The 27004-nt window shown below is 35.5% G+C and overlaps 1 protein-coding gene across 10 annotated transcripts; it reads right to left on the bottom strand.

Moving 5' to 3' along the window:
- LOC117242198 lies at positions 1-26988 on the bottom strand. 10 transcript variants are annotated; one of them, XM_033508675.1, is made up of 31 exons: positions 26853-26988; positions 23709-24375; positions 20675-20859; positions 20477-20595; positions 20137-20344; positions 19636-19880; positions 18848-19406; positions 16982-17335; positions 16741-16797; positions 16314-16485; positions 15722-15949; positions 15393-15522; positions 9824-9969; positions 9475-9742; positions 9212-9355; positions 8915-9097; positions 8366-8620; positions 8018-8188; positions 7490-7676; positions 6037-6303; positions 5190-5470; positions 4584-4778; positions 4245-4353; positions 3958-4137; positions 3748-3866; positions 3470-3646; positions 3163-3350; positions 2064-2470; positions 1908-1976; positions 1755-1838; positions 1340-1600 (listed from the first exon to the last, which is right to left on the bottom strand). In XM_033508675.1, exons 2-31 carry the CDS (start codon positions 23873-23875, stop codon positions 1422-1424), a joined length of 6033 nt encoding a protein of 2010 aa, XP_033364566.1. In that variant the 5' UTR covers positions 23876-24375; positions 26853-26988; the 3' UTR covers positions 1340-1421. The 10 variants fall into 10 exon arrangements, with proteins under 10 accessions (XP_033364560.1, XP_033364566.1, XP_033364567.1 ...); XM_033508676.1 differs by having other exon boundaries at positions 1755-1835; XM_033508678.1 differs by adding an exon at positions 10719-11248 and having other exon boundaries at positions 1755-1976; positions 15377-15522; positions 23736-24375.
- Between the last annotated feature and the right edge of the window lie 16 nt (positions 26989-27004).

Raw genomic sequence — 27004 nt, 5'->3', positions numbered from 1 at the left:
TGATTGCGAACTGTATTATATTAGTGGTACATTTAAGTTTAAACGCATATATATTACCGTAATAATTTTCTTTAATGGTATCAATCCGATACCATTCCGCGTATCGTTACGCTCTTTGTCATTCACTAAGCTAATAACCTGCAAACCTGCAAACCTACAAATCCAGAAATCAACAAATTCACAAATTCATCCTTATAGTTTTAGCGTCGAATATCCTAATTTAGTTTAAGTAGCATTAAAAATAAAGTTTAAGTAACATTAAAAATAAAATTCCCTATAACGAAAGAATGACAATATTGATCGCGTCAATATTACATTATATACAGAGTTTATTACGTTGTATCGCATTGCCGTCCACGCAGAAAAAAACATGAAAATAGTTACATTTACATTGGTTAAAATAGTTACGTTTAACCTAAAAGTGGTTAAAAATTAATCCTTAATTTTCACCCAAATATTTTAAAGAAGAATTACTTCATTGTACGATGCAGTAGTAGTACAAGCATGCAGTAGTAGTAGCAGCACCAGCAACAGCACCAGCAACAGCAACAGAAGAGCCAGCAGCAACAATAATTGCAGAAGTAGTGTGGTAGCAACGGCAGCAGTAGCAGCAGTAGTAATAAGAGTAAGTGGTAGTAGTTGTAATAGTAGTAACAATGATACTAGCAGTAGCAGTAATAGTAGTAATAATAGATAAAGAGAGAGAGAGAGTGTCTTGCGGTATTCGTTAAAATCGTTTACTGCCTGTTAATATTGTTGGTTGAATAACGTATATCTATGCAGTCTACATATATGCGTGCGTGCGTGTATGCGTGTGTGCGCGCACAAGTATGTATGTATGTACTTACTTATTTACGTATGTACATGTCAGTGTATGCGTGATATTTGTATTTTTTAATACAATTAACGTTTGATTTTCATTACAATATGATGGTAGCAGCGAATAGCAATATCGCGTCTTTATTCGATAATAGGTGAAAGATTAAAAGATAGTTGACAAAAGAACGGAGAAAAGAGTCCAAGTACGATTTCCGCTGGAATTGTTACCAGTTGCGCATAAGACACGTACCGAAACATTCGCCGTTTGTTTCGTGGGAAAGCTTGTTTCCCATTAAAAGCAAAGTTCTCTCCCTTCTTTAAGATTCTCTCCTGTCAAACAATTGAATATCGTTCGTTGTACAGAGGAGTAGCACCAACGACGTTTTATAACGCGTAGCGCGTTTGGAAGACGAAACGAGAAGAAGGAGATGTGCAGGAGGGAAACGCGTAGTGTTAAAGTTTAATTAAGTATTCCGCGTGGGCGGCAAGCGAGCGCTAGTTTTTACAGTTTACACGGTAATTGAGTAGTTATTTGGTTTATTCTGTTGCACGGTTTTTAAACTTAACTCGATGGTTCGTCAATCAGTTAACATCTATTTAATTTAAACGTGGTTATTACAGTTAGATTGTTGAGCACAATTATTGATTTCTATCAGAGACTTTCGGGAGGCGCTATGAGATGAGCTTATATCCCCAAACTCGCTGGCCGACTTACCCTTACGTGGCAACGTCGTAGACTCTCCTAGCGAGGGTAATTCCCGTGGTTTCCAAATCGGCGAACCTTCAACAGGTAATATTCAATACAGATATATAATAATATATACATAAAATAGTATACACATGTATACAAGTACAATATAATAGACCATATAACGTAATGAGAGACCTCTCGTTTAAGATAAGAATGCTTATTCGATTGAATATGAACTTCTTACCAAGTTCCTTGACTGCGATCGGCTGATAATTTTCCGGCTGATGAGAGGATTGGATCAGTCTCGCCTGACTACCCGTACTTCCTGCTGAAATTGTTGAAGTGGTGCTCAAAGTCAAATGATTCGGTGTGCGGCCCAAATTCGCCTTCTTCTCACCTAAAAAAGCTTGCGAATCTTCTTCTCCTTCGGATTTTGTTCCTGAATCCATCTCGACTTTCACCTCTCCTGTGCGTTAAAAATAACGTTCCTCAGAATCCTCCATTCACGTAAGAAAAAATTAATTATATTCGTGTCATAACAAACAAATCTCACCGGATGTATCGCTGATAGTCTTGCTTCGGGAGCGAAATGTTGTTTGCTGTTGATTGATTGCGCCTGCTGGCTCCTCGGTATCTTTATCTTCGGAGCTTTCATGCTCTACCGTTTGCTTCGATTGGCTATATTTTCGTTTTACGTTATGGGAAGTTGGCAATATTTGCGGTTTAACCGTTTTTTTCGATAGCGTACCGGTAGTTACGGCGCTACTGTTACTGCCATTTTGTCCCTGGCTTGCCGACTGTTTCTCAAACTTTTCAACATGTCCAGTTGACATTCGTGGTGAAATAGTAATCGGTGGTTGGCTCAAGTTCTGTTTCGTCGATGGTATACTCATATTTCGAACCGATTCTCGAATAATTTGACGTATCGTCCTCAAAAATGCATTTCTGAATTCTGTTGTGCTAAGGAAATACATAAAGGTAATATATGTATAAATGTTACACATATTACGTACAATTTCGATTCTAATCGCTCTAGAAATCGTTAGCTGGTAGGGTATACAAAAATCGGCTTTACCCAACCAATGTCAGCATTACATACCGTCGCCTAAAAAATACTCGAATTCCGAACATGGACCAATATGATACGAGTAAAATTGACAATGCCCACCATTTGATGGGCAGTTTGATGGGATTATTATCTTTTTGCGAACTTTGCCAGGTTTGAAATAAAATATGTGGATATTAATAAATCCATGTGGGCAGCGTCGCGCTAAGTTGTTTTTGTGTTAATCTTATTAACACAATTAATAGTTCGTCGTTCGCTATTCAATTGTTTCTTCGGACTTCACCAGTCAGCAGTGTATAATACTGACATTCCTCGGGCAAGACCGATTACGCACACCCTGCTGACTGCGCCCGTAACGTAATATGAAAATGTTTGTTAAGTAGTATAGCATATGATACATCACGCGTATATACAATAAAAAGTATATACCATACTTTTATATATACATACATATATAAAATGTACCTGACAATGATGTGTAGCGACAAATTAATGCAGGTAAATTTGTCGGATGATGCGGTGGTTCAGGGCAAAGCGTGTATGTTTTAAAACTTTTAATTCAAGAAGAAATACCGTTAGACGATACCTGTTAGAAAGCACGTATACTTTCTCCGATCTTCTCTGTAATTGACTTCTTAAGTGGATCAATTCCCACAGGAAATGAGATTCCATATCTTTGGCGGAACTAGCTCTAACTTGTACTTCCGTTACAGGAATTAATACTTGATAGCGAATTATTTCTACCTCACTGGAATTCGCTTTAGTGGATACCCCCTGATCAAAATATCATTAAATTTATGATATGTGTCCAGATATATATATTGTATATAAGTATACATATAAATAAATTTTTATGTTATTTTTAAGATGAAAGAAGAAAATAAAAAAATTACCATAAGCTTCTTCTTTTGTCTCAACCTTTCTTTACACAAGAATACGACAGCAGACTTAAACACAAAACACATTGCGTGCAGTTCCAGTCCTTTCTTGATTTTACCAAGAAAGTCGGAAATATTGAGCCATTCGACCCCTCCATAATATAAAAGATCTCCTGGACTTAAGTCGATCGGCTGGCGAGATAGCATCATTGCAAGATACGCATAAAATGCAAAATGTAGAATATAAAATCTGGAAGTGGAATGCCTTTGAAAGTTTATTATATTTTATTTACCTGTTTGCAAGACTTTTGATGTTGCCTGAACAAGTGATCAAAGATAGCTCCGTATTCTTCGTGAATCCTTTGCATTTCATTGATGTGTTCTGCTACTTTCTCCATTCCTTTTAAGGCTTCTGTACTCGTGATAAACAATTAATATTAATTTAACAAGTTTTTGTATATATTTATATAGAGACAAACATTTATAATAATTGTCTCGTTTACCGATCAAGTGCTGGTGCTCTTCACTTCGTTCGTCAGTTAGGTTTCGAAGCTGTTGTAACAACAACGGATATTTCAGTATTCGTTGAATAGGTTTTATCAAGTATGATTCTAAAGTCGACGAGTGTTGCTGCCTTGGATTGCGCGCTTGCAGGAACTCTTGTAAAGCTTGGTTTCCTTCATCTAATAAAAGAAAATAAAGAAAAGTTCATTTAAAGCATTTTTTTCTTCATTTTCTTAATAGAGTATAGATAGATTTTAATAAAGAAGAAAATCGGAATTTTACTCACTTGGATGTAAAACCTTTTGTGCTTTTGAGTGGCTAGCACAAAACGAACTGTACAACTTGAAATGATTTACATAATATAAGAAGGCACTTCCAATAGAAAACAGGACACCCTTTGAAAAAAATATAGATAATTCGCACATTGTACAATACAAATACATATAAATCTTTTACTTCGTACTTCTTTTACATTATTGTTCATACGTATGTATATGTGTATACTTGTACGTATGTATGGTAAAGAGGAATACACGTATACCCATACATACAAATATTCGATAAAATAAATACAATAGATAGCAAAGGTATAACCTTCTTATTGCAGATCATCAATATTGCATACCTTAAATTGACTAGGATGGTCGAAATTATTGAAATCAGCTTCCATCTCGATCGCATGATCAAGATTTTGTAGAAATTGTCGTTGAAATGTAACAATCTCTTGTATGTTCCCAAACAATGCGTTTATCTCTGCATTCGATAAGAATGTTTCGCGTTTAAGGGGTTCTAAGTAGTTCTCCAGCAAATTATTTAAGTTCTGAAAAAGTATTTCATTTGTTCATGTAATGTAATACCTATTTTAGTTATAAATATTTTACGCGACAATATATGTATATTATATATACGTATGTATCATATGTTTACACAATGTAGAGTGCAAATCCCCTAAGATTGAGATTGAGATTCGATTTTAACCCTGCTGCATTTTTCTGGTCATTTTCGAGTCGATTGTATTTTTCTAATGTTACAAAATACCTCAAGTTTCGAAAAATATGACTAAATTTTTATTAGCATGCATGATTCTTTGCTTGAATTTTATGCGAAACATTTTCATAGATCTTGTTATTTGTCAACGTGAGAACGAGATTGAAATATAAAAGTTTGAGGATCGCAGCAAAGTAAAGCGTCACATAAATACAATTTCACAATAAGTTGTGATCAAACGCACCTTCACATAAGTACGTTCAGTTTCAATTAATTCTAGAATAACTTTCTTCAATTTCTCAGCATCGCTTAATTGCCGACTCGGCGTCATAGCTTGAGAATGAGAACTAACAACACTTCCAGTGGGACTAGATTTTCTTGTTTCACCAGGTGATCGACAGATACCAGTTACTTGTTCGGCGGTTTTCAATAAGTTTTCTATTTCGAATGAATTTGTGCGAGATGTTTGTTTGCCATTTTCCATGTGAGCTGCTGACGTACACTCCTGTGCGATACTTTCTTTGCCTACATTCACCGACATACACATATGAGTATGCACAGATTATATATTTGTAATAATAATTTATTTGTTAATTTTATTTTATTAAATTATTAGATAAATACTGTATATTTTGTAACAATAATTCGACGCTTTATAGTATGGATAAAATTAACTAAAAATCTTTTTATTAAGAAAGGAAAGAATCACTATTATGCTACTGCTACTGCTACTACTACTACTACTACTACTACTACTACCAGTATTGTTACTGCTACTGCTACTGCTACTGCTACTACTACTGCTACCGCTACCGCTACCGCTACCGCCACCGCTACCACTTTCGCTACTACTATTGCTACTCTACTGCTACTGCTACTGCTACTGCTACGTTACCGTTATTGTACGAAAATGCATACAGTAGGAATAAAAATTAAAATAAAATAATGTTGTATATCCTAAATATTTTTTCTCAGAAAAGTTATTACAAGCAGAGAGAGAGGGGTAATAGAAGAAAGGGACTGAAGAAAATATGGAATAATGTTGAACAAAAAGTGGAAAATAAACTGTTCAAGTAGACAAAAATCCTTACTCCATCCGGGGGCTGGAACGATTAAACCGGAAATCATTTCTTCGCTTATAACCGGTGGATCAGAAGGTGGTGGCGGGCAAACCAAACTCTCGATTATATCATCGGTGACTCTCATTATGCCTGTAAGATCTGGTGGTTCAGTTCGCGAAGATCTCATCATCATACATAGACCAACTTCTTCTTGCAACACACTTTCCAAGTACATCATGTCTAAATCGCTTACTATTGCACCGTTAATTACCATGATCTCGTCTCCTTTAATGATTCCTGAAAAATGTCAAAATAAAAAAGTATCACGTTAGAAGTTTAATTTGAAGTCCGAAGGAACATGTGTAATTTTTAAAAAATGATTAAAAAAGAATAAGAATACATATTATCATTATTAATTTTGAAAAATACACAAAAATTAAAATGCGCTGCATAATTTATAATGTTTAAAACATGATTTTATATTATTTATATTATATATACGTAAACTCTCTAGGGTACAAGTGTAATAGGGACTTTCTCTGTCACGGACAGCACGACTTTCTTTGTTTCACAGACACAGTGACTTTCTTTGTTTAGGGGCAGCCATTTTGAGAGACATTCATTTCCCAAACGGACGGATAGAGAGCAACATCAGAGATAGACAAGATCACAGAAGAAAGAATAATTATTTAAAACATTGAAGATTGACGGAGAAAGATCGGTAGCTCAGGGCGTTGAAAATCGATTCTCGATTTTCAGGTATTGCACAGAACTTGTTATTTATTGTTTACTGTTATCGATTGGTACTAATTGTTGTTTACTCCTGTACTTCATTTAAGTATTATCACAATAAACTCGATTTTCAGACTTCAAAATCGATCACCTGAATTACCCCGAGGTTTACGACATTACATATATATATATATATTATTTAATAATATATATATTATTTTATATCATTTATATATCATATAAATATGTACATTATGCATGCCTTGCTTCGTTAAAGAATATAAATCTGTATTTGCTCAGTTAATGGGGAGTACAATACAAAAAATCAATGTTTTTCAATGTCACTCTCTACAAGATATTCTGCAGATGCAGACAAAAAAAAATCTGATTAAGGTCACCCGACTTTGTGTTTCCACATGTATCTCACCTTCATTCTTAAATTAGATCAAAGAGGGATGGAAAGAGAATCTTGAGCTTGCCTGACTGATCTCCTATTTATATTACATCAAGCAGTTTTATGGAAAACGATGCGAACGTGTAATTTTATCGAATTTTCCTCTGAAGAATGATATATTAAGTTCGAGTTTACGAGTATACGTGTTTATTATGCTAAACGAATAAAAATAAATAGTTGATTGATTTAATTTCCATATCGTTAATGTTTATACTAGTAAAAATCTTGATTTATAACAGTTATAACATAACTCACAATGATAATCAGTTTGAAAAATGCGTGCATCGTTTTACTTACCATTTTGCATTGCGACGCTCTTATCTTCAACCCTGCTAACGTAACAACACAATTCATCCTGCCGATCAGAATTCTCAATTAATTCTGCCTCCACCGAAAAGCCCCACATTTGTTCAAGAGTATTCCTCTGTAGCTCTACTTGATATAAGATTTTTGCGCAAACTTCAACGATCTCATGAGTGTGCAACTGAAATATATGTATATTTACTTAGATATGCTATAAATATGTAATTACTTCATTTATTCTTCGTTTACAATAGTCTCGCAATTAGTAATTAATAATTAGTCATTATTATAAATCAGATAGTACTTTATTTCTAGTAACAATAAAACAAAGGGATAGCCTTTCATATAAATAAAAATGTTCGAAATCAAACTTCTCGATAGAGAATTTTGCAGTAAGAATATATATATTATATGTATAATAAATTACTAGAAAATGATTACGTCAGTTCAATTAGTCAAGGAAATATCGACAAATAAGTGAACGGTTTAATTCGTAACATATAACACGACATTAATACTTACATAAGTTTCTATCATGTCCGTTCTATGTGGTACAAAATAATTATGATCTTCCATGTCGCGTCGTTTCTTTACACGAACGAAATGTTCCATCGGATTAAGGTTTTTCCTGTTGCAAGCACTCGCAAGGAATTCCTCTACTGTCATAGCGTCACGCACAAAGACGGATACCAGCTGAAAATAGAAACGTAGATAAATGTGAAAGAAATTATCTTAATTTTGATGATGTCAATTGTACAAAGTTACCGTTACAATTTTATATTCTTTCTAACTATTTCAATTACGAACATTCATAGATAGATTGGTATACTTTTAAATATAATATCACAAACAATAATTAGGGTCGCTTACCTGATTTTCCGGCACATACACCTTCACGGTTTTCTCGTCATCTCTAGACGATATTTGAAGGGATCTCCTACTCGATCCACTATTGGATCTCGATAGTAACGGTGGTCTTCTCTTGGTAGCTCCTCGTCCTGCTAGTAGATTATTCAGCAACGAAGGACTTCGTGCGCAAATAAAAGCATGAAACGACGATACGGTAAAGACTCCTAATTTGTTTAATGTTTGCTTCGTAGCACGAGATACGTGCGTCAATAAACTCTGCGGAGAAAATAAAAGATTTGAATCGAGGTGATTCTCGTATCGGAATTATCGGCTGCCCCTACTAATCTAGCGGAAACTGGCTCGTTGAAGTTTTACAAGATTCTATTTGCGGTTCACGGTGGTCGATACAAGTTTCCGATTCTCTATACGGTCTATAATGAGTATAAATTATGCACGTTAACGTAACACACAAGGATGTTTTACAGACTATTTGCGTATAGTCGAAAATTTCATTTAGTCATTACATTTATTAGAATTTTATTACGTTTAAATCAATATACAGATACAAACCTTTGGGTTTGGTAATTCGCCACTCTGTAAACTCGCCATATAGCATCTTAGTCGGAATTGCTCACAATGAAGTCGCTCCAAATTTTCTTCCCATTGAACAATTTGATTATTAATCTGCTGTTTTGTTTCTACATCGGATACAACAGACTGCTGAAGATCCGCCATGTGTTTTAGTTTATGATCCTAAAGAATAGACGATAGAGACGTTTAAACGATTTTCCCCAACTCTTCCGCTTGGTGGTCAGAAGGAACATAAATTAAAGCAAAGTAATACATAGCTATATCCGGTCCGCTTACCGATTCTATCGCTTTCTCTAAGCGAAATATTTCTTCTTGCAATAAATGAAGGGTTCCGGTTTTACCACGATGACGTGCAAACGCAGCGGCACATGCTGAATGTATGCTGTTCACCCAGTTTTCGAGTTCCACTTGACATGGTGCCTAGTATATAAAAGTAAGAAAGGACTTACGATTGATAATCGAGCAATATATATCGATAGAAACTGTATTATCCAGTGTATGACACGATAATTCGTAATGGTTTCGCAATACGCGCTTACCTGGAATAAATAAGCATCGCCGAATGCGGTGCTTAAGCAAAATATGTAATCCCGTTTTGGATGTTCCGGAATTGGTTGCATTATTGCACCATCGACTATAATCAAGTGTTTTGGTGCTGCCTCCATGGCTCTACTTTCTTGCGAATCACAAGGATAGAAGAGAAGGGTAGTTCCCTTTAAGCAAACCCAATAACCTTTCCAACCCCTCTTCCTCGCCAGCTCGATTTGATGCTTCTTTCGTAACAGCCATTTTTTCACGCTTAAAAATCTGCAATTTGATATTTGTGTTAAATTTACGTTAGAAACTTAATGTATGTTTCTCTATTACAAAGCTCTTCTTTCCGCTTACCCAGCTTTTCGAACTGCTCCCGTGCAATTGAACGAAGCTGCAGCGGTACCAGTCTGTTTTCCTCGATATGGAGAATTTATGACACTTTCACCATCGTCGTCATCGCTAACGGCAGTAGTTAGCGACATTTTATCATCGTCTGACATCTACAACATTTACCAATATTACTATCTGATTTGTCCACTTTCTCCACTTCAATGAAAAGGAATGACAAGAAAGTATGTATATACATCGTTTTCAATCTCAAATGTACAATATTAAGTTGACATTTTCCGAACTATATATATTTATAAACATAATTTTTATTACGATCGTAAGTGCAATCCAAGTAGGGTTGGCGTATAATCAAACGTAAACAATTTCTCAAACTGGAACAAAATAATCAGGATCTATGTGTGTGTGTATGTGTGTAGAAAAGACGATGAAAAGAGCAAGTGATAAAGAAAAAGAAGAAACAGCAAAAGGATGTGTAGAACATGTGACGAGCATAAGAACTGATGCTTCTCATGTAAGAATAAAAATGATATTATACACCAATTACGAATATTAACATATCAGAAATGTTGATACTTGTGTTATATACTTACTTTATATGTTCTACCGTTTTACGTATTAGCATATTTATTTAAATATAAAAAACGATCGTATACAACGATACATTGTGGAAAAAATGAGTAAAGATACGGTAAAAATACAGTAACTGCGGTGTATCAATGTCGGTATACATAGTTATTGATTCTCGTAACGATATATCGGTAAAGGTAACAGCAACGATAATGGTAACGGTAATAACGACGGTATAACAGTAACGATAACGGTAACAGCTACGATAACAATAATAGGTACTAATGAAAACAAGATTATAATAATAACGCGGAAACTCTGGTGTCTCTACCTTTTTAGCATAATTTGTCATACCGCGAAGCTTTTCGCGTAATCCCCAAAAGCCTTCACCAGCCCAAAAACTTACGACTTTTTTTAGAAAGTCGGCGTTGCAAGCATCCGCTGTCATATGCGGATGGTAATGACAGTAGCAACCTTCCTTCAGGAGCTTCATATTTTTCTTGGCGGTGCCGTTTATCTTGAACATGATCTCTTTGCGGGCAATGCTGAGACCGTGGATGTAATGCTGAGCCCAAGTGTTCAAAGCACCGTTAATGATCCTAAGCAACTTGTAGTAGTAACCGTCACCGAGACCAAAGTTGACTTTTTCTCGAACGTTCTTGTAATTAAACCAATACAATTTTCTCGTTTCATTGATACATATTACGCTGATGGTGTGCCTTTTGCAAAGGCAAAAGTACTTTCTGCAATGTCTTTTGTGAAGTGTTTTCAAATCTGTGTAGCTGCTGCTCGGATTCAACAGATTTAAGGTACTATTCATGCACTTGATTGACCATCTCGGTTCTACCATTATCGTATATACTTGATTACGTTGATGCTTTTGCTGAACCGAATCAAAAGATTTCAGATGGACGAATCAACGAGAGAAAACGAATCAGCTTTTCCTAAACAGTTAGTAAGCAAGAGTAACTCTGATTCGAATTCGTCAAAATCATCGTGTTCACCTCGACCTGTTCGTTCTTTTTCCCCATCGATGCCTTTATTGTCGTTTGGACGGTGGAAGAATAGACAACGTGTCGTTCAATCGTAGATTTGAAAGATTCCGTTCGATTTGGATTCCTTTGTTAATTTGATTCAAGCTCGAACATGTCTAAAAGCATCCTTCTATAGAACATTTCGTATCGCGTTTCTCTTTTACGATTCTAAACATGAAAGAATATTATTTGATTGGCAAACGTTGCGTTAATCATTGTAAGAACTGATCACCTTGTTATCTTGAAACTCGATGCTTAAGGCATAAATTCTTCCCTTCGGTTGAAAATTTGGACAATCTTTTTAGTAAAAGTGACAGCGTATGGCTCCAACAGTTTCCTGAATAGATGTAAAATGTTAATTACGAATGTGCATACAAAATAAAATAGGCACAGTCGTCGTGCATTGTGCATTTTCTGTGAGCATTAGATTATCGCTCTGACAGAAAGAGCTTTTTAACCATTAGTCCAAAAGCCTGTAAGAGCCACGTAGCCATGTAGAGAAAAGACAATAGAAACGACGAAAATAAAAGAAGCAAATCCCCTAATCGATTTCAATATTTTACACCTTATAACAATATATTTGATATTTGTCACGAAGGACAGAAGCAATCTTGTCGCTACGTTTTCATTACATAGGAGAAAATATTATAATACCACCGTTGTAAGATGAAAATCTTCCGATTATTTGTACATTTATAATCTCTACTTAAGGCAAACTGCTTTTGCACTATACAGATCACTACTAGGATCCTTTTTATGTGATTTTCTGTTTCGTAAAACTAGAAAGAATCTGTTTTAGAAAATCGACAATTTCGCGGATATACCGTAAACTTGTACTTTATGTGTTTTTTTTATATGCATATGTTTCAACAGGGATGCCCATTTCATCCTTCCATTTGATTTTATTTTTCAAGGTACATGCAGAAAGAAACGTTCCCTCTCTCTCTCTCTCTCTCTCTCTGCTCCTTTCTCTCTTGAATAAGACTTTTCTTTCTTTTAATACTTTCATCGATCTTTTTTAAGAAGCGATAATCAAATCCCGGGGTTGATTAATAAACCGAAAGGATTATTCTAAAAATGTTCCTTTTTCTTGGTAAGTGGATAGGTTTCAAAGGTAAATATATAGAATACTTTTGCAATATATGCATAGAAACGAACTCTCTGTATAAAAATATGTTGCATTTCTCAATATCACGTTCTCTTTAGCGTTTTATATATACATACAGATATTCTATTCGAACACCAAATACCGTATCTCAGTTTAAAAATTTCTATTTCTTTTCGAAATTATTCTTCCTTTCTATTTTCATCCGCATACATCTGTTGCCTTTCCGTTATCCTTTTTATGTATTCTTTATACATATCCATATTTCTCTTCTACACTTCTTCTCTTTTCCAGCTCAACTCTTCTTTTTCTTTGTACTTCAGAACAACAATTTGTTAGAATGAGTTTGTTTGTTAGCTCATTACCTGCTTTTCTAATTTCTCTAACTTATAAATCTATGTATCAACTATTTTGGAAAATCGTTGCTAAGCGAAACGGAGCAGGGAAATCAAAGTAATAAATATACCAGGTATCTAATCATTCAATGTATGTATGAATAACTAAAACTAGTCGAAGAACTTGATGTGTAGTTGTTCTTTGTCAACAGCACGTGAGCCCGCACGTGTCGAACGATTGTTTTAAATGTGATTCTTCCAGAAGGAAAATTTCTATACGAGGTACCAACGAAAATATTCTTGTCCGTCGCAGTTCTTCTAGTGGAGTTGTTCGGTGTGTAGCTGTGTAGTTGTGTAGGTGCTACACAGCAAACCGCGGGTTCGGATATTTTTCTGAGAAAATCTTATTTGTTCACTACCGATTTGGATCTTGTGCGAGTAACCGAAACGTTTTCCTGTTCAACAACGTATGATAACAGAACTTTGCGTGTACGGCCAATCTTCAGAAGTGTCACTAGTATCTCCATTCATTGTGAAATGCGCGTGATATTCCGTTGGACAGACTCCAGACGGTATTGGTCCTCCGAATCTTGGAGAACCGACCGCTAATTGTTAGCGAGCAAACGAAATGACCACTTTAGTGACCAGAGAAATCGATCCTGATTTCTCTGAGCTTATTCGCTGAGCTCGATAATGATCGAGCTCACTTCTTGACTTTACGCGAACGAGCAGTGAATTAGTGGGCCGCAGCCACGAACGTGAGTTGCTCCCGACTGGGGCGCTGGAGAACAGAGAAGTGGAGCTGCTACCGCGAGGGGAATCAATACCTCGCTCGCTCGCTCGTTCTGTGGAGGCCAAATGGGGGCCGGGGTAAGCGGGGTAGTCGGGGTAGTCAAGGTAGTCGGGGTAGTCGGGGTAGTCAGAGTAGTCAGGCTACTCGGAGTAGTAGGGATAGCAGTAGAAGTAGGGGAAGGAAAAGTTGGCAAGGGAATGCGAAGAGACCGGAACCGTCGGGGTTTGGAATGGGAAAATGGGTGACAGCACAGAAAGCGGGTGGGAAAGCGCAGTGGAAAGTAGTCTGTAGGGAAAAATGAGTCGTAGATATCGGTACTAGCTGCTGTTGTTGCCACTGTTGCTACCGTTTCTGATATCGTTGCTATTGCCGCCATTATCGTTGCTGCTACTACTTCTACAACTTTTAGTCAAGTAAAGAATACGTTCCGAAAATAGCGGTGCTCTCCTTTGCGCATTTTACGAAGAAGAAGCATCAAATACGATGCAACATAATCAATTGTAATTATCGATATTAAAAAAATTATAGCCTTGCTTTGACATGCTTGCGTTATCAATCTCTAGGTGTAGGTAATACATATATATTTACTTTACATACACACACGCCTGAAATAAAATCCGAGATAATAAAGTTTAATTTGGCGGTTGTAATAAGTACGAAGGCAAAATAACGTTGAAGGTATTCGAAAAACTATTTAAATATATAATCAGTCCACTTCCTCCGCTTTTCTCTTTTAAATTTTTCCATTAAACATCAATTTATGTTATATACATCATCTACATATATAAATGAATGTTTTTCTATATGAGTATGCCATTTAGGATGATGATATAATGAAAGGAAGAAATCATATGTAACTCGAATACATGTTCATAACAAAGCAATACAAAATTAATCCCTATCTGTTACTTTCTTTTCATCTTTCTATTCATCTAAAACTGATGTATCGTATTATATTGTGTTCTATCGTGTTATATCGTAGTACGAAGTAATAAAAGAAGGGAAAGAAGCGACATTGTGTACCATCAATGTTCAAGTACGATGCATAGAAATAGGCTGAAAGGTGACTCGTGCAAAGCATGTGTAGGCAGGGTCAGTAGGTTATCGACGTTTAACGAATAGATACGTATTTTTTTAGTACGTATCATTCTCTCTAACTGGTCACTATAAAAATACATTCATTCACACGTATTATATTTATTTTATGATCAGATTATGAACAACAACCGATACAATATCACGAAAATGTGATCATTTATTATCTACACGTAGATCAAATTTATATAAATGAAATACGCAAGGAGAAAAATGAATGACTTTCAAAGAATATCGATAATGATCCGATTCGAGACAGGGAACTGTTCTTTACTTTACTCCAATTATACGATTTATAGTTTTTAATAAATATATCTATCTTTTTGAAATTACTGTATACACAGTACATACACACACACACGCGCGCGCGCACACACACAGGCTTGTAAACACTATATGTCAATCTATTCTATCACAGTGTAACGAAAATTTTCGATAAACGAATCATCCTTTTTGATTGCATAAAATTTAACTCGATATAATTATTGTATTTTATTTGTCTGTTGTCAGTTTGTTATTAATCAAGTATCTGCGTTTATATTTTTACCTTATAAAGTGCAGCTAAGTGAAGCAATAGTGAACTGTTGAAGTGGGATATTGATATAAAAGGGTGATAAGGTCGACAACTACTTAGGGGACTCACCTCTGAGGACGTCAAGTAGCAAATTCTCGAGTCTGTGCTCTCCAGTGAAGCTTGTTGAACAATTCCATATCTGCCATCCCGATCGGACATATAATCCGATCTCACGCTGTCTTGTCTATCAAAAGTTCCTCTGCAAAATTCGAAAAAGCAAACACACACACAAAGTGTTATATCTTAACGATTTGGCGCAAAGAGGCACGTATGCATTGTCAAAATGAATAGAATAAACGTCTTAGAATTCATATCTATTGCGTAGATTTTAATTTATGATCAGAAACATAGCTTTACAATTATATGGTTAGTTAAATGTTTTGTTGCAAATTATTCACCTTTGTTCTAAAGAATCAGTTCGATTTGATTTATATCCGCTATCGTTAAGGCTGCCCTCGTGTCTTAGCGATGGTAAGGAATCCCAAGGAGAATCTCGTTTATGTCCCACGTAACTTGGATTCATTGAACTAGAAGCACCAGAGCCAAGTGTCGAACTACCAGACTGCCATCCATCAGAGTGGCGAAACCATTGTGCACGTGCAGACTCTCCAACGCAGCTGGTACATCTTAAAATTTCAGCATTTTTATGTATCTACGAGTATACTATCCTGGTTACGTTGTTCATTATTTCGAAAATAATCAAAAGCTGTTAACGCGAAAACGTACATTATATATGTAGAATATACTATTAAACAATATTAATATTTAATATATATTTAAACTAATATTCTTAAATGATTATCGTCTTCTATGTTTTCTTCGGAAAAGAATTAATAAGATGACATCTATTTGCTGACAAAAGCAAATTTAAAGTAACGAAATAAAATTCTATTTTCTTAAAAGATGAAATTCTTCCAAATTTTTTACTTTTTACTGATTCTCTACTTTCTTATTAGTTTGATCATTTAAAAGACAAAAGCAACAATTTACCTAGAATTATAATCACTAAGATATCCACGATCTCGGTCAATTTCTCTGTCTCTTTTCTCCCTAATCATTTCATTACGATCGCTGTAGTAACCGTCCCTATCTTTACTATTTTGTCTTTCATTGCAATGACGGTACGATAGTGGTAACGTTGACGATTTATTGGAACCGGGACCTGTGAAAATACAGAAGAATGCGTTAGACATAGAGAAAATACATTGCTTGAAAATGAAACGATAAATTTCATCTTTGAACGAAATTTATTGATTGCCGAAAGATTTCCTCAACTTTTCATTCATTATCTTTTAATTATTAAATACGGATAAGTAATACGACAGAATCAACAAGTCGAGTAATGTGTAGTAGAGTTTGGAGTATATGTGTACGAAGACTTTTAAGAGGAATAAACAAGATACTTAATAAAACTTACGTCTTCGTGAAACGTGAGGTGTACGTTGAATGTTCAACGGTATATATTTCGCAAATTCTGCAACATTGACGCTCGGTTTAGTATAGAAAAAGGAATAGAGGAAACACAGAAGGCATATAAAGTGAAGGTAATGAAAGGAAAGGAGAGGGAACAAATAAAAAGTGGAAAAGGAAGGAAAGAATGTATGTACATAATACAGATGAAATTTGTCGATAATTTGAGAAATAGGTTTACTACTCACCTAAATCTTCCATGCTTTGCGTTAGCAAGGCCTCAAAAGTACGTAAGCTGTAGCTTTCGGCATCCATACCCTTGGCCAAAGTGTTCCTCAGATGCATCTCATATTCGAGAAGAAGTCTACTAGTTGGACTACCAGGTGTTGATACAGATTGCATGTTTTGTTGTTGATACGCCTGACCACCATTGCAACGACGCGAACTGCAGTGAGTCGGTTGTTCCATATCCGAGTTTCCATTCGACGAACTTGGCGTGGTCGCGTAACACTGATTATCGAAGATGACATTATCCGATGGCGGCGACATATCACCTGTGCATCGATTACGTTCCGAATCTAAATAGGTCCTGGCTCTGCTGCCTACGACAAACAGGTGCTTCATGCAGGAATTGGAAACGGTGTGATGTTTGTATTCAGCTGTCGAACGTAAAGAATCGTTACTTTTTTGCGTTCACGTTCATTCGATGGTGTAAGTTGACATGCGCCATGCATCCCTGTTAATCAACTACGCACCCCTTTATTTATTTATAGAATATGCAATGCAATTTTTTTTAGCACTTAGAACAATACGATACTAGCTGAAGACTAGTACGTGTAGTTCATAGAATCAGTCGATGTCAACAGCATTCAGGTCAATTCCGCTAGTTTATTAAGATTTAATGAATTTTTTTGCGCAACACGCAACACATAACACAGTATGTAAATGTGTACGTGTGTATGTGTCGCGACCAATAAAAAGAACCGTTGTTTGGTCACTTTTACTTGTTCAAAAATTTTTACAGAGTTAATTTCTGTCAACACAATATTGCTTTTCAAACAGGGATGCTTATGTACGAATACATTTCTTTTGCCAGTTTTCTCTCCTTAAGACCCCGGTGCAAGCGAACGGTTTGCGATAACGTCACCGCCGTGGTGATTTGCCGCTGTGTTATAGAATAACATTATTCGACAGACGAAAGCGACAGCAAATTGTAGCGGCGCAGTGGTGACGTTGCCACAAACCACTCGTCTGCACCGGTCCTAAGCCTATCATTACAGTGCATGCATGTTATGGCGGATTCGATACGTTAAAGCAAGCGAACATGTATGGATGTATGTTCATAAGTATATATGTATATATGTAATTATGTATGTATATATATATGTAGATTCTTACGAGTGTATGCATTTCGGTTTTCAGATGTTTCATTCGTCAAAATAGCGGTTCATCAAAACGCGCATCTACTGTAAACATAGTCTTATACTATATATTATACAATAATGTTTAACAATTGCACTTGACACTATACTCTTGTTAATGAATAATCATTTACAAAAATATGGATTCTTTCAATTAAATGAAATATACATAAGTAATGCATTTAAATATAGTTATACATAATATCGTTATTTTGAGTGTGAAATAAAAATTACGCTATTAAATTAATACGCGATAGAGATACTTCTTTTCTAACAGATATATATATATATATATATATATATATATATATATATATATCTGTTAGAATATATATATAGATATATATATATATATGTGTGTGTGTATCCATATAAATAAATAACGTGCAAACAGTCCAAAGAATAGAAGTTTCATATATTCGCAATAGTAAATAAAATATTTTTTGGAAAGAAAATGATAAGATAAGAGATTGAAAGATCACCGAAATTCTAGTTTCATATTATTATAAATAATTACATACGCTCGTACATTTATGAATGTATGTATATGTGTAAAAAGGAATTTCGTGTCCCACTAAGTTCCAAATTGTAAATGAAACGAGTTAAATAAAAAAATATAACTAAAATCCGAGAGAACAAAAGTGAAAAAAAATGCATGTATCGGACCGTAAATGAAATTGTTATCGTATGTACCAGTGTACTGACGTCCCATGTCATGCACGCTCCTAGATGCCTGGAACTTGTTATTATATGGTACTCGATATAGATGAGCACAATTTTCATTTTCAGTCTCTTGCATAACGTATTTCTGATTGTTATTGCTTGGGTGGTAATGATAATTATGATGGCTGTGCCTCTTTCTGGTCATCTCTGGGGATGTAACAGGACTATCGATACTCGACATTGGTTTCAGCATTCTTTTCAAGGTATTCGAATCTAAACTAATTCCACCGTTCTGTGCATTTTCAATTCTCATATCATCGGTACTCTTACTTTTTGATTTCTTTCCACTGTGATTATTGTTCACTATGTTGAAGATATTGCCATTTTGTATTTCCAAGTCTGTATAATCAGCAGACTTTGTATGATGTAATTGCTCTTTTCGTAAAGATTTATTTTGTAAAGTACCACCGGCTTGTGTACCCTCTGATTTTAGCATTTCAGTACTATTTTGTTGAGTAGACGAATCTTGACTTTGCTTCTGACCTTTCTTCGGAGAAACTGCAGCGCCTTTTTCTTCCGGGCTATCGATCTGTAATTCAGATCAAGCAGAAACAACTTATTCTTCTAACTTTCTTTTATATTTCACTTACTTTTATGCTTACTCGTACATTACTTACTTACTTATAAGTAGTTACTTCATTTTGTTAGTTATCGTTAGTTTGAATCGAATGTTAACTTTAATGTACATGTATGTTACGATGTTACACATTCTATATACGTATAAGAATATACACATAGATAATGATTGTACAACTTACCTGTGATCCAACGGTGACTGTTTCGATTCCTACGTTTGCCGTCTTTGGTGTAGTTTGACAGGTTTCATTTTGTTTCTCCTTTTGCTTTGATTCGCCTGTTTTCGGTGTTTTTCCTGGCGTTACATTCGCATTGTTAACGTTGTCGTAGAGGGACGCACTGGATGTTGCTGCAGTTATTTTATCACGAGCTGGTGTCATTTCAACTTCCGTGGATCTTGCCATAGTTCGCGGAAGCGTAGAAGTACCTGGATTATGTATAACAGAATAGCAGTAAAATAAACAGAAATATATCATGTAAAAAATCGAAATGCAAATTGACGTTTAAGTAGATAGCTCAGTGTCAGTATATAAATAATTAACTTAATAATCTATTAAACATGCGCGCCTCTACATGAACACAAGTATGTTAAATTTTTCGTTCCCGTAGATTACTTGTCTATTATGCAATCTTGAAATTAATTTACGTATATATTAATATACAACTTAACAAATATATCGTACCACAAAAGCCTCGATATCTAGCTTCTTGGCTTCGAAACCTGGCAAGTTGTTCTGGGGTCATACAAGTGCATTGAGGTTCCCTGGATCTACTCGGTGATGCCGGTGTCGATAAGGGCTTTCTCCGGGTTTTGATCTTTTGTTTGTTAGGTGGTTCAAGCTTCAACGAGTAAGAAGAGGACGCTTTCCTTGAAATCTTGAACGACGGTGACTGTACGAAAAATTAACTAATGACTGTAAATGACTCGAATACCATGAAACTTAATGCCGATCCCTGTTCTTATGAAAATGTCCAAAATGATTCCATGCGTACCGCACAAAAGAACATTCGTTATAAACTTACGCAACATTCTCTGAATTGTTTAGCATCTATTGGAGAAGTAAAATTCAATCCCCACGTATCGTTGGTCATTGTATCTTTCCAGTAAACAAAACACTCTGATGCTTGTCCGATACGTGTGCCTAGAATAATATTAATTATCTTTTAATAAGTTACATTTCTGTCTATCGTCTTTCATACGATATCAAGTAATGATCTTACCTGGTTGAACTAATCGTACATCCAAAATTTTGTCCACCTGACTGTTGTATGCGGTAATATGGAAAATACATTCTGGCGAATCTTGAATGCATGTGATATTTACAGGAACTAAATCCTCGGAGACCTGCTGCCACTTTACAGTCCCTGCTCCACTGGCACTTACATGGAACACTTCGGCCCATAGTCTAAAAATTTTTATTGCTAAATTGTAATTGAACACAGTAAAAACATTTGTTGAGCGGATATATCGAACGGATATATCGAACGGATTACTACCGAAAGGAAACGAACAAAAACAATTCAAACGAACAAGATGTTTGAATATCAGTCAGCGTAGAAATATCTATTCAGCACATGGTATGACTACTATTGTAAATAACGTTCTCTATTCTCCGTCTTCCTCTTCTTCTACTTGTTCTTCTTTTTTTACTTTTTCTTCATCTTCTGCTTCACCTTTTAGCGCGTGGTAGTACATGAATAATTTACAAGGAAGAAATCAAACTAATATGTCAGGTGAATGTCTTTGACAAATTTCAACAGATCGGTTTGAATAAAGATAATCGTATAGAGTGTACATCTGTTTCGTTTCGTTAATCAATTATTACAGAATACAGACTTACACTTCGCATTTAATCGTGAGGAAAACTCCGTTTTTTTAAATATTTGAATTTTAATATTGAATTTTGATATATAGTAGATATATGTATGTAACGCGATTGCGAAATTAGCAGGAAGCTAAAAAGTTTATACATTTCGAGTGTCGAAATACATAATATAAGACATTTTTGTGTACAACGACAAAAATAGATGTCTATTCCGAATTCTTTCTTTCTGTCTTTTTTAAAAGGATATGTCTTAATCCTCGGTAACTACTAATTAATTAACTTTTACTAATACAATTACGGTTGAATCTCAATAAGTTGAATCTCAAGGAAAGAAGCAGAATCTTCGAATTTTTCGAATAAGAAAAGTTTAACAAGCGGGAATTTAACAAACTTAAAGAAATTTCGTGCAAGGAATAATATTTTTCAAATTGTGACAATTTGAAAAAAAAAAGATTAATTTTCGAAGGTGAATTTTTTATTTACGAAAATAAATGATAATTTACTTTATATTATATATAACTTGGGTGTGAGGGATACGCGCATGATGCAGAAATCTAAGACTTACAGAGATAAATTTCAAATTGTAGAGGTTAGCCTTGTTTAAATCGGAATTATACAGGTAAAATAACGCACCTAAACACGTGGCAAATAATTCGAGATAAAGTAAGTTTATATATCCAAAGCGGGTCGGAAAGCAAAGAATGAAATTGTAGTGCTATAGAAGTTTTCGCGTCCTTGAACTTCAACTGTATTATTCAGCAGGCAATAGCAGAAACTTAATATCGTAAATAAAAGACTGTAAGGAAAATATTTATTTCCAAATAACTTTAACGCAGTCCAAGATTTAAATCGTCCCTATAATATTCTATATATCGTCCCTATAATATTCTACATATCATCCCTATATTATTCTGGAGTTGGCTATATCAATGAATGTTTCTTCTCACTTCTTACGGTTTTAATTTAGTCGTTTCCCTTTTGCTTTTCATTTCTTTTTCTTATGTTCTGAAATTAAAGAGTACAAGATGCATATTTGTATTTTCAATTCATTTTTGAAGAGACATGCATGTCAATAACGTAAATAATTAAAGTATCAGCTAATGTGCATGTTTTGTTGTATAAATTAAACTTACAACGTATCGCGATCCCACTATCATCATTTTTGTGCAGCGTTATTATGCACGATTTCTTTCTTTTGAAATAGAATGCAATAATAACTGTATCAAATATAATTGCATAAATTGCAATGTGCATGCAATACAGTCCTAAATTTAACAGATAATGTGTTACAGTCATATAAGCATGACGAAATTTAATGGACAAAGTGCAAGAAAAGATTAACTCATATAAGAGCATGTATATCCTAAAGTGAACGTGTTACTCATATTAACAAAGTATCAATAACATTTATGGTTAGAATTTTTAAATAATTCTAAAATTATATTGGTTTGAAAGTATATAATAATTTTAAGTATAATAAAACTACAGAAATGTATAACTGACCACAGCATATGATTAAACAATGTTCAAAAACGAATTATACATTTTTAAGATCTGACATAGTTGTCAAATTATATGTATAGCTATAAAATCCTCCAAAAGATTTATGTTACGATATTAATTTTAAATTTAGTAGAAAATCATATGTTGTGTCTCCGATATTAGAAAAGATAGAAATATGATTAAGTAGAATTTCAGCTAAGACAATGGGCGATATGGCAACTAAATGACAGAAGATCAGGGATAGATAAAATAGGATATGTATCAAAAAATGAAGTCAGAATAGAGAGAAAGGAAGAGAAAGTGATTTGATGCGAAATACGTATATAGATGATTGTAAATATAGGTACATATGTGCGTGTCAGAGAGAAAACAGTAAAAAGACAAATAAACAAGAAATAAAAAAGAATGGAAGAGAGCGAAGAAAACAAATGAAAGAGGAAAATCTCAGGTAGAACAATTTAATTAAACGCGTATTTAATCAACATTATTACAATAGATAATAGTCTTTGAGGATATTTCAAGTATCAGAGAGGAGAAAAGAGAAGATCTTCAGTTTCACGAAATATTGCGCGCTCTTATTTAAAATTCAAATTGAAGAAACAGTATGCGCATTATGGGCTAAAAGTACACGCTACTGCTACATAGATACAGCAGGGAAACAAAGATAGTGATTAGTTCTCTTAAAAAGGACAATGTAAAAGCAAACAGTTCGAATAAATATATTCTACCTGAGGAGAAAACAAGTAATAGTGCATTCGATGTAAATGTGTATGTATGTGTTATATGGGGACATGTGGATAATTGAGTTGGAAGCTAAATGAGAAGGAGCAATGTGTTTTCATGAGTAAGTAGCCTTCCTAAAATGTAAAGACTGATAATGGAGTCGAATGGAGTGGTTGAATGGTTGAATGGTATGGTATGCGCACCTCTTCCTTTCTCTTAAGCTTCCGCACCTGAGCAAGTGGCCAGTGTCACCCCTGCGACCTCCGCTGCCGCCCATTCCGCCCCTCGCGCCAGCCTGCCATGGTGAATCCTCGTAACGATAAGCCTTTCTGATAAGAGGAGCACAACTGCAAGACAACTTATTGCCCATTCTACTCTTGTTATTCTCTTATACCACCTGTAATCCTTCCTTCTTTCACGCAATCTTTGAATAATCAATTTACTGTTTTTTTAACAACTACCACTATTTCTTCCTTCTTTGTGCTTTCCTTGTCTGTTTGTGTTTCCTTCGTTAAGATTTGATCTTAATCAACCTGTTCTGTTGTGTGCGTTTTGCAGTCAGTGGTCAACCCCTCGTTTCTTCTTATTCTTGTTGTTCCTTTTTTGCTCCCTAATTATCGATGTTTATCGGAATATCAAGATGCTGTATATTCACGTTGATTGGCTTGTCTATCGACGTTTGGCACCGTTTTCATTAATCATCGATTTAGTTGATGATAATTTTTATTTCATTCTCTTGTTCTATTCTAGGAAGCACTGTGTAACAGGGACAATACCCCGCGATATGAGAAAGGATGTAGGAGAATATACCTTTATTGTCACATCATTGCAGGTGTTCAAAAGTTTATCAGCTTGCCCCTGACATAATCGCTGGAAATATAATAATTGTATCATATTAATTTAAAAATTGTCAGTGAAACAAGCAAAAAAAGAGAAGAAAAGGAGAAGATTCTGTGTCGGTCATCAGCCTTTAACTTTAAGTCACCTTTAACTTTAACCTCAAGTTTATTTAATCCGATATTGTTTCTTTGGACAGTATCAGAGAGAGAGAAACAAGCTTTACATTAGAATATAGTAAAATTGCGTAATGTTACAATTCAGTTACATAATTACTAATAAAAAGAAAGCATTTGGTCAAATATCTTTAAAAATTATATGCAAAAGATGATATATTCTCTGCTTCAAATTATTTCGATACTTAAAAAAAATAATTACGATGACACAGTGTCATACGACGGCACAGACATTAGCGAGGTGAATGAAGCGGAACAAAGTGTTGCGTGGACGTGTTACGGATAATAATAGGGGTGGCGTTGCCGAGAGGGTTACTGAACCGATACAGACTTTTCACCTACATAATACGCATTACTCTGTTATACTTATATTCGTTATTTCCTGTGTGGATAAATATTGGTTTACCTCAATACTGTTCGCTATTAAAGTTATACCTACCTATTTGTAATAACAAGTAGCGCCATTTTTGCTTCAAAAACGACGAAATATCAATATACATACAAGCTTTTGGGCATTGATACAATACGACGCAATCATTTCGGCAAACAGGAATAAAAATACAGATCGCGAAATTACTAGGAACAATTAAAAGCAGCTAGGTAAATGTACCTTTAGATGAATATATTTAGTGTCTGTTAATCCGGTAAATAAGTGTTGGAACAAAATAGAATGACAATTAACGATATGAATAAAAAGGACACTACAGCTCGAAGTAAATCTTGATTAACCATCGAAAATGCTTCTCAAAATATCATTTCGAAACTATTTAACATTTAACATTACATTTAAAAACATTACGCAATTAACGATAAATAGCACATGTCACTGTAACTAGTAACTAATCATGTTATCGAATAATAAAGGAAGACCGACACCGCCTAATCGAAGATATTTCACTGTGGAATTCGAGTAAACATTGCACCAGCTAGGATATCCCCATTTGCTGTTTGGTGTTTAATCAACGCCCCTCGTTCCTCAACTTTCAACAAGAAACTCTTCTATTCAAGGTCCTTTTTAGCCTTTCTCATTTTCTGAACACCCTCTGAATACACTTTATCGTATGCTTTTCGTTCTTTCTCCTTTTACGATTCTCCTTCCTCGCCCTCCACCGCCCCACTCTCGCTCCCCCTCTCCCTCCTCAGTCTCTTTTTCTCACACATTTACTCTGCCCAGATAAATAAGTACACATATCTTCTTGTGTCCGCTCGTTTGTCGCCTACTCATTTGTACAGGTTCATGTATTTCGACTTGATTTAGTCACGAGAAAAAACTCACCATTGCATTGGCGGTATCTTCGCCACAGCGGAAGATGTCGAACACGTTCTATGTTTGACGGTAAAAGAAGGTGGAAGTAGAATGACAGTGAGAAAGAAAAAAAGGGAGAAACGAATAGTGAAGGAAGGAAGAAAAGGATATATGCTGTAGTAGGAGATAGAAAGATAAACGAACGGATGAGAAGGGGTTAGGGACGGAATCAAAGAAGGGATGGGCTACCGCGATCGTAGTAGCGGGGTGTGAGATCACGGTATCCACCCTTTTCGAAAGCAAATGATTCGCAAACGATCACCTGTCAAACAATAAGCGATAGTCGACCTAATAACTGACGTCGTTCAACAGGATCTAAAACACCTGACAATTCACTGACAGACTATTTAAAATAAAAGATTACGCGTCCGAAATTTCCGGTATTTCGCGCGAAATCCTCGCGGACGGCGTAGTCATGGATACTGCAGGATCGGGTAAAAGAGGCGACTGCCCCGTTACCCACTACCCCTTCTTCTACGAATGCGCGCCCCTCGACCGAAAATGTCAATATCCTCTCTCGCTGCGCCCGCGATGCGCTCCATGTTACTCTGAACAGCCCTGTATGCGTTTTCCCATTCCCCTTCGTCCACCTCCTTTCGACCCCTACACCAGCCCTTTCCCCCTCTTCTTCCTCTGAGTTTTACTCCTACTCCTACTTCTCTGCCCACCCCTCACCTGTTCCTTCATTCTCCCGATTTTTTTCCTTTCTCACCTCTTCCTCATCCCCACTTATTCTTTCTCTTTTTATCTCTCTCAGTTTACTTCTCTCTCATTATTTCTCCTTCGGACTGTATGTCGATTACGTGTCTCCCCACTTTAGTCCTATCAGCAAGTACTTAAACAGGGATGTCACACAAAGATCAAACTATTTTTACTAAAATTTCGAAAATTTACACCTTATTTCATTTCTTTTCACTCAATCAGCTTATGCACTTTTCTCTTCAAAGTCTTCACTTTTATCACCTTTATCCCCTTTTGCATTTGATCAATTATATCGAATCAATTATTTAAACTTTCGTTAAACTCACCGTGAAACAAATGCAGGGTGATCGCTGTCACCGTCGTTGTCGCCGTCGTCGTCGTCGTCGTCGTCGTCGCCGTCGTCGCCGTCGTCGTCACCGTCGTAGTCGCTGTCGTACCTCTATCCCGAGGCGTAACCATAGTGATTAGCGATCGATAA

The sequence above is a fragment of the Bombus vosnesenskii genome, unplaced genomic scaffold (genome assembly GCF_011952255.1).
Source record: "Bombus vosnesenskii isolate JDL3184/JDL3185 unplaced genomic scaffold, Bvos_JDL3184-5_v1.1 scf7180000016265, whole genome shotgun sequence".
NCBI lineage: Eukaryota > Metazoa > Arthropoda > Insecta > Hymenoptera > Apidae > Bombus > Bombus vosnesenskii.
This window is presented reverse-complemented; position numbering and strand designations above follow the sequence as displayed.

Bases quoted from the DNA above. Each gene is read 5' to 3' on its own strand.
- LOC117242198 (XM_033508678.1), bottom strand. From the start codon at position 23,875: ATGGGCAATAAGTTGTCTTGCAGTTGTGCTCCTCTTATCAGAAAGGCT. The intron at 16,486-16,740 runs GTAAGTTTTATT...GTATTTTCACAG, and splicing joins ACCTCACGTTTCACGAAGAC to GTCCCGGTTCCAATAAATCG. The intron at 3,867-3,957 runs GTAAACGAGACA...TCACGAGTACAG, and splicing joins AGAGCACCAGCACTTGATCG to AAGCCTTAAAAGGAATGGAG.